This window comes from Mercenaria mercenaria, chromosome 12, assembly GCF_021730395.1.
Source record: "Mercenaria mercenaria strain notata chromosome 12, MADL_Memer_1, whole genome shotgun sequence".
Classification (NCBI taxonomy): domain Eukaryota; kingdom Metazoa; phylum Mollusca; class Bivalvia; order Venerida; family Veneridae; genus Mercenaria; species Mercenaria mercenaria.
In genome coordinates this window covers 62,279,093-62,290,927 of record NC_069372.1, presented here as the reverse complement: position 1 = coordinate 62,290,927, position 11,835 = coordinate 62,279,093, and the positions used below count along the sequence as shown (strand labels likewise).

Genomic DNA, 11,835 nt, shown 5'->3' with positions numbered 1-11,835 from the left:
GTAGGTCAAGTTTGAAACTGGGTCATGTTGGTTCAAAAACTAGGTCAGAGGGCCATATCAAAGGAAAATCTTGTTAACATTCTAGAGACAATAATTTAAGTTTTAATCTCATGAGAATTGAAATGTCTGTCTTGATGACCTCTAGGTCAAGTTCAAATCTGGGTCATGTAGGGTCAAAAACTAGGTCACCTGGTCAAATCAAAGGAAAAGCTTAACTGTCAGAATGTTTGTTTTCATGAAATTTTGGACAAGTTCGAATCTGGGTCATGTGGGGTAAAAAACTAGGTCACTAGGTCGAATCAAAGAATATGCATGTTGTCACTCAAGAGGCCACGTTATTTGGTCTAATCTTAATGAAAATTGGTCAGAATATTTTGTCTCCATGAAATCACTAGGTAAAACATGCTTACACTGTTATGGTGTTACTCAGGTGAGCGACCTAGGGCCTTAGCGCTCTTGTTATTATATTTTCGCAGTTGTACTCTCCCCTCCTCATTGTCTTAATTATCCAACATTTCAGTAACTGTTGTCTTACCGGACTGCAAATGACAGTAATTAACAAGAGGGCCATGATGGCCCTATATCGCTCACCTGAGTACCATTGCTCTTATAACAAGTTTGACATAGATCACATAGGCAACACATTAAATATCATCAGGATAAATATTTCTTGTAACATCCTTTGAGCTATGGTCACATACTAGTAGGGCCAATCTCCATACAGTTGGAGGTCCTAGGCTCAAGCGCATTTGTTCAGCATGTTATTTCTAACCTGGAGACTTAGTAAATTAAAACCAATCTCATTAGATGCTGCTGAGGTATATTAATTTACATAAAATAAAGGGAGTTAATTTGTCATAAATTCAATCAAAAGTTATCTACCCTGATTGTCCGAGTCCATTTGATGGCATAAATGACATTTCAAATTAATATCTTCATTGGTTACTGAGATACACCAATTTTAATTTGAAACAAAGGGAGGTAATTTGACATAAAATCAGTCCATAGTTATCTACCCTGATTGTCTCAGTCCAACTAATGACAATAACGAAAATTCAAATGAGTCTTATAAATACTTACTGAGATAAATCCATTTTAATTAAAATCAGGGTACAAGCCTTTACAACAACATATTAGAAAAGTATTCATATCGATAAACATTCAATCAAGAGTTATCTAACATACCGGTAAATAACGTTTCAAACTAATCTCATTATAAGCTGCTAGGTATATTCATTTACATAAAATAAAGGGAGGTAATTTGTCATAAATTCAGTCAATATGTATCTTTGCTGATTGTCCAAGTCAATCTAATGGCATTTCAGATCAGTATCTTCATTAGTTACGGAGATATACCCATTTTAATTTTCCCTGATTGTCTCAGTCCAACTAATGACAATAATGAAATTTTAAATGAGTCTTAGAAGTGCTTACTGATATAAATCCATTTTGATTAAAATCAGGGGAGGTAATCAGATATAAAATGACTCCGGAACCTATGATTGGTTATGACAGATTCATCATGGAATCCAAGATTTATTGTTGTTGAAGATATTTTGCAAGTTTGTATCAAATCAAACCATAAATGAAGTCTCAATATGGCTGCAAAAGCCAAAATAGCAATTTTGGACCTATAAGGGGCCATCACTCTGGAACCCATGATGGGATCTGGCCAGTTTTCGAAAGGAACTGAGATATTATGCCATTACAAGTTGTGTGCAAGTTTGATTAAAGTTGATTGCAAAATGTTGTTGTGTATATCGTGTTCACAAGCCAAAAATAACAAATTTTGACCCTTTAGGGGACCATAACTCTGGAACCCATGATGGGATCTGGCCAGATATCGAAAGGAACTGAGATATTATGCCAATACAAGTTGTGTGCAAGTTTTATTAAAGCTGATTGCAAAATGTGGTCTCTATCATGTTCACAAGCCAAAAATGGCAAATTTTGGCCCTTTAAGGGGCCATAACTCTGGAACCCATGATGAGATATGGCCAGTTTTCAAAAGGAATCGAGATATTATGCCCATACAAGTTGTGTGCAAGTTTGATTAAAATCAAATACAAAATGTGGTCTCTTTTGTGTTCACAAGGAAATTGTGGATGGACGGATGAAGGGTGATCACAAAAGCTCACCTTGTCACTATGTGACAGGTGAGCTAAAAAGGGGAAGTAACTTTCCAATTCTAAAATTAGCATGATAGACAACAATTTAAGTAGGGGAAGTAATGTATGATTGTATTAGTGATACTTATCCTCTGCCAAAAATATTGTTTTGCCTATATACGTCTTGATGGATTTAGATGAAGTATCTTGCTCAAGAAGCACATGGTACGAGGAAGTCTAGATATAGCAAATGTAACAGTATAGTTTGGTAACTTCTGTCACTTATTAACATTCTTGGATAATCTACCAGCAGTTGAATGCTAACAATATATTATTCCTGATGACGGGACAACCTCGAATGGACATGCTCAATTATACATTTACAAGGGTGCCAATGTTTGTGATTTACAACAAGGAAATGAAAGGGAAACAAGAGGGCCAGGATGGTCCTATATTGCTCACCTGACTCTAATGGGTACACGATTTCTTGGTAGAGGAACTCTAAACAATGCTATATGCCTAGTATCTAAGCTTATGTCATTATGGCTTTAGACAAGATTTTTTTAGTTTTTTTTTTTTTTTATACAAGTCATTGTAAAACAAGTGAATTTCTGGGCAGGGCCAATTTTGACCCTAGGGGTATGATTCGAACAAACTTTGTGAAGGACCACTGAACAATGCTAAATACCAAATACTTGTGGCTTCAGAAATTTTACTTTTGTTTGCTGAATCAACCAGAATTCTGCATGGAATGGAATTCTTTGAACAACTTTGGTAAAGGAATATCCAAGCCAAATTTCTGAGATGTTGTTTGAAGAAAAATGTGGATGGATGAACGGACAGCGAGTGATCACAATACCTCACATGGAGCACTTTTGTGTTCACACAAGATAATAAAATGATAAAAAAATGCAGTTTGTGTTATTTTCATAATTACTGGTAAGAAGTACATTGGACTTCACAGTCATTAAATCCGGTCTATAATAAACTAACCAAAGCATGATGAATTGTGGGTAAAGGCTCAGAACTTAAAGCATGCCAATTACCCTTCAATGTTTTTCTTAACGTCTAGCGTACTGATTTCATCTTTTACCTAATCTCCTTCTTACAGTGTCCCACTTCCTCTTCTCTCTACAACCACTATGCTGCTTGTTGCCCATCTTCAGGATTACAATATAGGGGAGGCAATTCACAACAGACAGGGAAAAAGTAAAAGAAAAATGTTATGCTATGAAAATAGTTTTATTTTTTTCTCCAATGCCTTGCAGACAAGTCTTTGAGAAAGCTATTGGCGTTTACATTAGGTAATACAAAATGACAAAATAAATACTTTATCCTTAATTACATATACATCTAGAGCAGTTTATACATAATCAGAAGTGCACACAATTTGATATAGTCCAGTAATTTGAAGGAAAAAAAAAAGGAAAATAAAGTACGAAAATTAAACAGGATAGAAAATTAAAGGGAGCTTTTCAATTACAAGATTTTTTTTTTAACTTGTCTGAAATGAAAAACAATTCATGTCTGAAATTTTCGTACACTTCAATTTAAATTTTATTTATGACTTAAAATAAAAGGATTTATATGGATACTTTTAAAGAGCAGCAAAGTTATCATATATATTTAAAACAATAATGGTTTTCATTTTGTTTAACAAAAATTATTTCTAATATTTAAAATAGGTCCCTTTTAAAAAGCACAGAATTTTGCACATTGGTCAAAGTTTGTATGTTGTTACATCTTTGATATAAATTTTTAAGAAGTTACAAAAAAGCTTTTCACACAAGCAAAGATTTACAACATTACCCGTAAGAAATAAAATCTGACTTAATTCAATGATCTGTTATAAATCAACTGATATATAATAACCTGTAAATATCCTCAATAATTCATCATTTAGGGGTCCTGAAACCAAGTTATGAGTAAAAAATATGAACAATTTACGAAAACATGCTAGGAATGTACAGAAATACAAAAACTTTAAATTTTCTTGTATAAAAACTGGTCCCTCTGTATGTACTTCTTGCTTCATCTAATAAAAAAATCTATTCTTCCTGACGTTCACAAGGAATGTTTTTGTCACTTTTCTTCAGTTTTAAAGGAGCATGCCTGCAGTACCGTATAACGGGTTATATTTACTGCTGAAAAGGTTTACGGATTTGGGGTAAAAACACATTATTTTATTTTGTACGATTTTAAAATTTATGAAATTACAAAATCTGCCAGTTTACTCGACTTTTTGTGGCGAATTTATATGAGGCCAATATTTATGAATCTGATTTGGTCGTAGAAAGTAGCAGCAGGTAAAAAATACCTGTCATACGGTAACTGACTGACTCAGATTCAGGAAGTAGTCTTTAAAAAAAAAAAAAATGCGTACACCTACTTCCAACTGCCTAAAAAGTTTAGCTGTAATTTATATCAACCTCAAATGATATGGACATTAATTTGATTAATTTATGTTTCTTTAAAACACAGCTGGAGATGCTGTTATTTGTTTATTTTTTTATGTCATGTTGTAAATCTGGTGGTTAAGGTATTGGCTGCTCAACCCGTGGGTTGTCGGTTAGAGCCCCACTGTGGTCATGACCATGCCAGTAATGGCTTTTCCAAGAAGGGGACTTGAGAATGGCTCAAATAAGCTTGAAGCTTTCATTACAATCTAGCTAAAATAAATTAGTATAAATAAACCTGGAGGCATGCCCCTTTAAAAAATTGTAAATATGCAGGTTTTCCCCAGTTTAAACTGCTCAAAAACCAATACTTAATCAACATAATTTACAGTTATCAGCTTACACAAATGCATTTCTAGTTCAGTAAACCAAACAACACTTTGTAAACAGATACAGCCATGTTAAAGTGTAAACATTAAACAACATAACAATGAGGGTAGCACTGGTCATATGCCACTCACCTAATCAAGTAAAAACTTCTAATTTAAAATCTTGTTGAAATATTTCTTGAAAAAAAAAAAAAACCCAAAAAACATACATTCTGCGAAAAATCTATGATAAGGTTTTGAGAAATCAAGTTCTATCACATTCCCTTATTCCTTCTTGCTTTGATAAGATGTTCTGAATATTAGATAGAAAAACAAGCTAAATAATTCAAGTTTTATGCTGGCCAATTTTAGTTAAATTCTACCAAAAATGTTTTTGAAATGCTTGAATTATTAAAATATGGCAATTTTTGGATGTATGGCAGAAAACTCATCTATACAAACAGCCTACTCTACACCATGGCCTAGGTGAGCTAAAACAATGGAGGGAATGAAAAAACAAACATGGGATATCACAGTAAGATAGACAGACCAAACAACAATAGCTAAATCAGTTGTGAGTTCTTTTTTAACAGTAGGCAACATTCATTTGAAAACATGTCTACAAATCTAGAATAACTGACCAATTTTTACTGACTACATTAGACCCTTGTCAGATAAATAGAGAAAAAGTCAAAATGTTAACAAACGCTTTTATTTGTTTTGTTTTATGCCAAAGTTTCACAAAATTTAAATTCAAAATCAACTAAATTTGCATTATTTCCAAAAGATTCATTAATTTCATAAACTCCATGAAGAGTACTAGCGTAAGACAACTCTTCTGAAACTTCACTGACAAGAGTTACTTATCCAAAAAATAGATTTGGCAGGCAAATTAAATCTTGGCAAGAAGACCTCTGCAGCTTTTAAACCAAGTTAAAGTTGAATTTTGTCTGGCACAGTTATTTTGTAATGAAATCACGATAATGAAGCCTATTTATATATAAACACATGTATGAACTCAAACATGGTTTGTTGTATAAAATAACTCTTCACTCTTCACAATAACTTTTCACTCTTCACAACTGCTCTTTACGTACTCTGGTATAAATATTTACAGTTGTAGCAGTATTTTCTGCTATATACAATGTATGTATAAATAACTATGTCATCTCGTATTAAAATTGTGACCATATAAAAAGCTAAAGTTAGATACCTGCATTTACAGCACAACCAATTGTAGAAAAACTGTCTAAGAAACATTTTTTTTATAACAAATATGTGCTTCTTTAGATACTAATTAGGCTCAAAAGCATTTTCATAACCAGGGTGTCTCAATCTCAGAAATAGTTTATGTAATAGATCTATAAAAAAAATGTAAATATTCTAAAGGCATTTACCTAAAAAATATTATATCTTGAAATACAGCTGAGATACTGTGTTAATTATATATCACTGCTTCTAACTGAAATCTGGACATACATTTTTAGTATGCTTAACATAACAAATAAATGAGTTTACAATTGAATTAAAGCCAATCTAATTGGATAGGAGAACTAGTTTACAAAATGTATTTTCTAAAATCACTATGATTTGAGATATGCATGTCAAACAGTTACCATAATAAAAGGATAAAGAATGTATTACCAGCTCTTCCTATCCATTCAATATACCGTAAGCAGTGACTTTATATGGAGTTATGCTACTTGATGACAATCAGAGTTATCTCACTTTGTGGGAGATAGCTTTTCCTGACACAATGTTAACAAGCTTCACTATATATTCAAAATAAATGCATAAACAAAAAACAATCAGATCTACTGGCACAAAAGAAACAACTTGAATGTAACGTCAGTGTTAGAATCTAACGTCAGTCTGATATCAGTGTTAGAATCTAACCTCAGTGTTAGAATGTAATGTCAGTCTGATATCAGTGTTAGAATCTTAACATCAGTGTCCAAATGTCAAGTGTTAGAATCTAACGTCAAGTGTTACAACTACAAATATCATTTTAACTATCACAAATCAGCTTCTATATAATTTCAATTCAACAGTTATTTTGTCATGTTAATTTAATAAATACACTAATAAACATGTCCAACAATGATAAACAAATAATAATTGCAAAACAGTTCACTTAAGTTAATGGCAGACTTTGATTTCATTTGAAAGAAAATGTAATAATGCCGTAGATAACATAAAACTAGTCAAATGCAGACACACAATTTTTTCTAGGTAGGCAAGAAACATTTATCATAACTAAAAAGAGATTTTCAACAACACAAAACTTTCACATTTGTTTTGTACATGTTCACAACTCTCAACTCTTAATAAACCGTTTTTTACACTGCTTTTTCAAACAGCCGAATACTAATACTGGTAACCGCTTTCACCTTTGATTTTGTGTGCATTTCTTTCAAATATGAGAACAAGTCATGCCTTTATGCTTGTGAGCCCTTCAAAGTTATAACCTTATAACTCGACATGTCTATGTTAAGCATTCATGGTCATTACCTCCCTTAATTCTGGAATACTCTCCACATTGGAGTAGCAACCTCTAAACCCGTCTTCTCCATTTTTTTTGTGTGATGGGCTCATTGTGATATCACAATAATGGAATGCCTCATCATAGGTTTCACATGTGTAATGGCTACGAGTTTATTTAAGTGGCAAATTTATATAAAATGCACACTTTCTAGCATCATTATTGACTCTTGCATGCCTTGTATGGAATAATTACACTATTCTTAATTGTTTCTAAACTTTGTTTGCTATAATTTTTAATATTCCTATGCTATCTTGTGAACTTTTTAAAGATATTTTTGCCCTTGGAGAAAATTCCGCCAGATTTTTTCTTCTGTTTTAGTTCATCAGGAGTAAGTGACCTTGGCCGGGTCATTCCAATGTCCTCGTTTGTGACCTCTACTTGATCATGTTGGTTGGCCAGTTTGGTTGGGGAGCCGCCCATGCCTGGGCTCGGACCCGACTGTTGTTGTTGTTGAGGCTGTAAAAAACAAAGTTATACTTATGAGGGTCACACCAATACTTATTATTATTATTGTATGTATGCTATGCTCAAAATTAAAAAAAATCTATAAATATGAGAACAGCTGGCCTTATAAATTGATAGAATGAAAAAATTCTTTTGTGGTACTTTCGATTTGTTCTAGTACTGAATAAAACCAGGCTAACAATGTCAAACAAGAGGACCATGATGGTCCTGAATCGCTCACCTCTTCCCACATGACCCAGTTTTGAGTATGACGTCGTTTTTTCTATTATTTGACATAGTGACCTAGTTTTTGAGCTCATGTGACCCAATTTTGAACTTGACCTAGATATTATCAAGATAAAAATTCTGACCAACTTTCAAGAAGATCCATTGAAAAATATGGTCTCTAGAGAGGTCACAAGGTTTTTCTATTATTTGACCTATTGACCTAGTTTTCGAAGGTACATGACCCTGTTTTGAATTTTACCTAGATATCATGAAGGTAAACATTCTCACTAATTTTCATGAAGATCTCATGAAAAATATGGCCTCTAGAGAGGTCACAAGGTTTTTCTATTTTAATACCTACTGGCCTAGTTTTTGACCGCACGTGACCCAGTTTCAAAACTGACCTAGATATCATCAAGGTGAACATTCAGATCAATTTTCATGAAGATCCATTGAAAAATATGGCCTCTAGAGAGGTCAAAAGATTTTAATAATTTTAGACCTACTGACCTAGTTTTTGACCGCAGTTGACCCAGTTTCAAACTTGACCTAGATATCATCAAGATGAACATTCAGACCAACTTTCATACAGATCCCATGAAAAGTATGGCCTCTAGAGAGGTCACAAGGTTTTTTTATTATTTGACCTACTGATCTAGTTTTTTAAGGCACGTGACCCAGTTTCAAACTAGACCTAGATATCATCAAGATGAACATTCTGACCAATTTTTATGGAGATCCATTCATAAGTATGGCCTCTAGAGAGGTCAGAAGGTTTTTCTATTTTTAGACCTACTGACCTAGTTTTTGACCGCACATGACCCTGTTTCGAACTTGACCTAGATATCATCAAGATGAACATTCAGACCAACTTTCATACAGTTCCCATGAAAAATATGGCCTTTAGAGAGGTCACAAGGTTTTTCTATTATTTGACCTACTGACCTAGTTTTTGAAGGCACATGACCCACTTTCGAAACTGACCTAGATAGCATCAAGATGAACATTCAGACCAACTTTCATACAGATCCCATGAAAAATATGGCCTCTAGAGAGGTCACAAGGTTTTTCTATTATTTGACCTACTGACCTAGTTTTTGAAGGCACGTGACCCAGTTTCGAAGTTGACCTAGATATCATCAAGATGAACATTCTGACCAATTTTCATGAAGATCTCATGAAATATATGGCCTCTAGAGAGGTCACAAGGTTTTTCTATTTTTAAACCTACTGACCTAGTTTTTGACCGCACGTGACCCAGTTTCGAACTTGACCTAGATATCATCAAGATGAACATTCAGACCACCTTTCATACAGATCCCATGAAAAATGTGGCCTTTAGAGAGGTCAAAAGGTTTTTCTATTATTTGACCTACTGACCTAGTTTTTGACAGCACGTGACCCACTTTCGAACTTGACCTAGATATCATCAAGATGATCGTTCTGACCAATTTTCATGAAGATCTTGTGAAATATATGGCCTCTAGAGAGGTCACAAGGTTTTTCTATTATTTGACCTACTGACCTAGTTTTTGATAGCACGTGACCCAGTTTCAAACTTAACCTAGATATCATCAAGATGAACGTTCTGACTAATTTTCATGAAGATCTTTTGAAATATATGGCCTCTAGAGAGGTCACAAGGTTTTTCTATTTTTAGACCTACTGACCTAGTTTTTGATGGCACGTGACCCAGTTTCGAACTTAACCTAGATATCATCAAAGTGAACATTCTGACCAATTTTCATGAAGATCTTGTGAAATATATGGCCTCTAGAGAGGTCACAAGGTTTTTCTATTTTTAGACCTACTGACCTAGTTTTTGAAGGCACGTGACCCAGTTTCGAACTTGACCTTGATATCATCAAGATGAACATTGTGACCAACTTTCATAAAGATCCCATGAAAAATGTGACCTCTAGAGTGGTCACAAGCAAAAGTTTACGGACGCACGGACGGACTCACGGACGACGGACACCGCGCAATCACAAAAGCTCACCTTGTCACTTTGTGACAGGTGAGCTAAAAAACCAAAAAAGATCGACTGCAAAATTAAGTGCAACACATACAATTTCCCTATTATCAACAGACAGCAAACTGTTATGCAGAAAAAGTTTACACGTCATGCAAAAACTGACAAAATGTTTAAAAATAAATTTATTGCACTCATTGTCACAAATTTATGCACTAAAAATGTGTGAGTCAAATCTCTGAATTGCAACACAAAGATCATAACTAGTAAATAGCTTGAATTTCTGCCATTAACAAAAGAAAAAAACAACATTAGTGTTACTAATGCAAAAATGCATACAATTCTTAATAATTATTTTTAAAAAATGCAACTCTGAAAATCATGATTAGCATGTCTGTAAAACAAAATGCAGTTATCAAAATTCACAGCATGCTCTTTTTATAAAAAATTACCAATACACAATATACTGTACAAAAAAAAATGAGAAAAAAAATAACAGAAAGTTTCAATTACAACACAAGGAACACATAGTTTACAACAATAAAACTTCAATCAATTGAACTTTAAACCTTTAGCCTGCTAAATTTCTAAAATGGACTGGTCCATCGGTCATTTTGGGCAGCACCATTTATTAATCAAAGGGATGTTCACTGAAAATTTACTGACTGAATAGCGAACAGTGCAGACCATGATTAGCCTGCATGGATGTGCAGGCTGATCTTGGTCTGCACTGGTTGCAAAGGCAGATTCTCTTGCTGCCAGCAGTCTAAAGGTTAACCACCAACACATCAACTCTTTCTTAAGTTATTTCATACTTCCATAAAATCTGAAATCATTTTGTTAGCAGTTTAAACATCCCTTTACCGTTTCATAGCAAACTTTCCTCGCTTTCGCTTATGTATTCTGCCCTTGACAAAAATTAGTAAATAAAACAGTATCAGTGTACAACAAATCAATACAATTGACCATTTCTGAAGGTAAATTAGAATTCCTTAGAAAAAATATAGTTTTCGTAAGAATTTTTTAAAATGTATTGCAATGGAAGACTTAGCTTATCCTATCCTTACAAACTAGGCTGTAGATATGGGGCATTTAACAGAATGGTTTGATTTTTGCAAGATCAAAAATTCCTTCAGTAATAAAGTTTGAATGTAACGTTCTTTTGAACTATTTATGAAACTGAGCTTATGCGACAAGGAGTTTTTAGAAGAAAACAAAAACAAAAAAAATCCTGTAAGGGGTGTTCTAGGCTTTTAATGTTCCTCAAAAACCAGAGGGAGTTTTACCTGGATGTGCTACAGAATAGCTACATCACTTTGCATGGTAACAAAAATCGCACAAAGATCATCAAAACCCGTTTGCAAGATACATTTGAGCCGTGCCATGAGAAAACCAACATAGTGGGTTTGCGACCAGCATGGATCCAGACCAGCCTGCGCATCCGCGCAGTCTGGTCAGGATCCATGCTGTTCGCTAACAGTTTCTCCAATTCCAATAGGCTTCGAAAGCGAACAGCATGGATCCTGACCAGACTGCGCGGATGCGCAGGCTGGTCTGGATCCATGCTGGTCGCAAACCCGCTATGTTGGTTTTCTCATGGCACGGCTCATTTGTATAATACTCATATGATAACTTTTTCCTGTTGAAATCTGATATAAATCCGATATAATAGGAATATAACAGTTCTGAAGTACAGAAAAATAATTCAGAACTTAAAAGTAACCAAGCATAAGAGAAACTGTGTGCTCAAATAAACACTCCGTGAAGCACAAAA

General features: G+C 34.1%; 1 protein-coding gene across 14 annotated transcripts in view; it reads right to left on the bottom strand.

The window, feature by feature from the left end:
* Positions 1–3,331: 3,331 nt before the first annotated feature.
* The window catches only part of LOC123534096 (RIMS-binding protein 2-like), a 218,840-nt gene continuing 210,336 nt past the window's right edge, over positions 3,332–11,835 (bottom strand). For 11 of the 14 annotated variants that reach the window (XM_045316150.2, XM_045316153.2, XM_045316149.2 and 8 more), the window contains one exon: positions 3,332–7,873. In XM_045316150.2, coding sequence (XP_045172085.2) covers positions 7,664–7,873 — 210 coding nt within the window. In that variant the 3' untranslated portion in view covers positions 3,332–7,663. Of the gene's footprint in view, positions 7,874–10,925; positions 10,970–11,835 lie in introns of all 14 variants that reach the window. The other 3 variants (XM_045316152.2, XM_045316156.2, XM_045316163.2) reach the window with 3 other exon arrangements.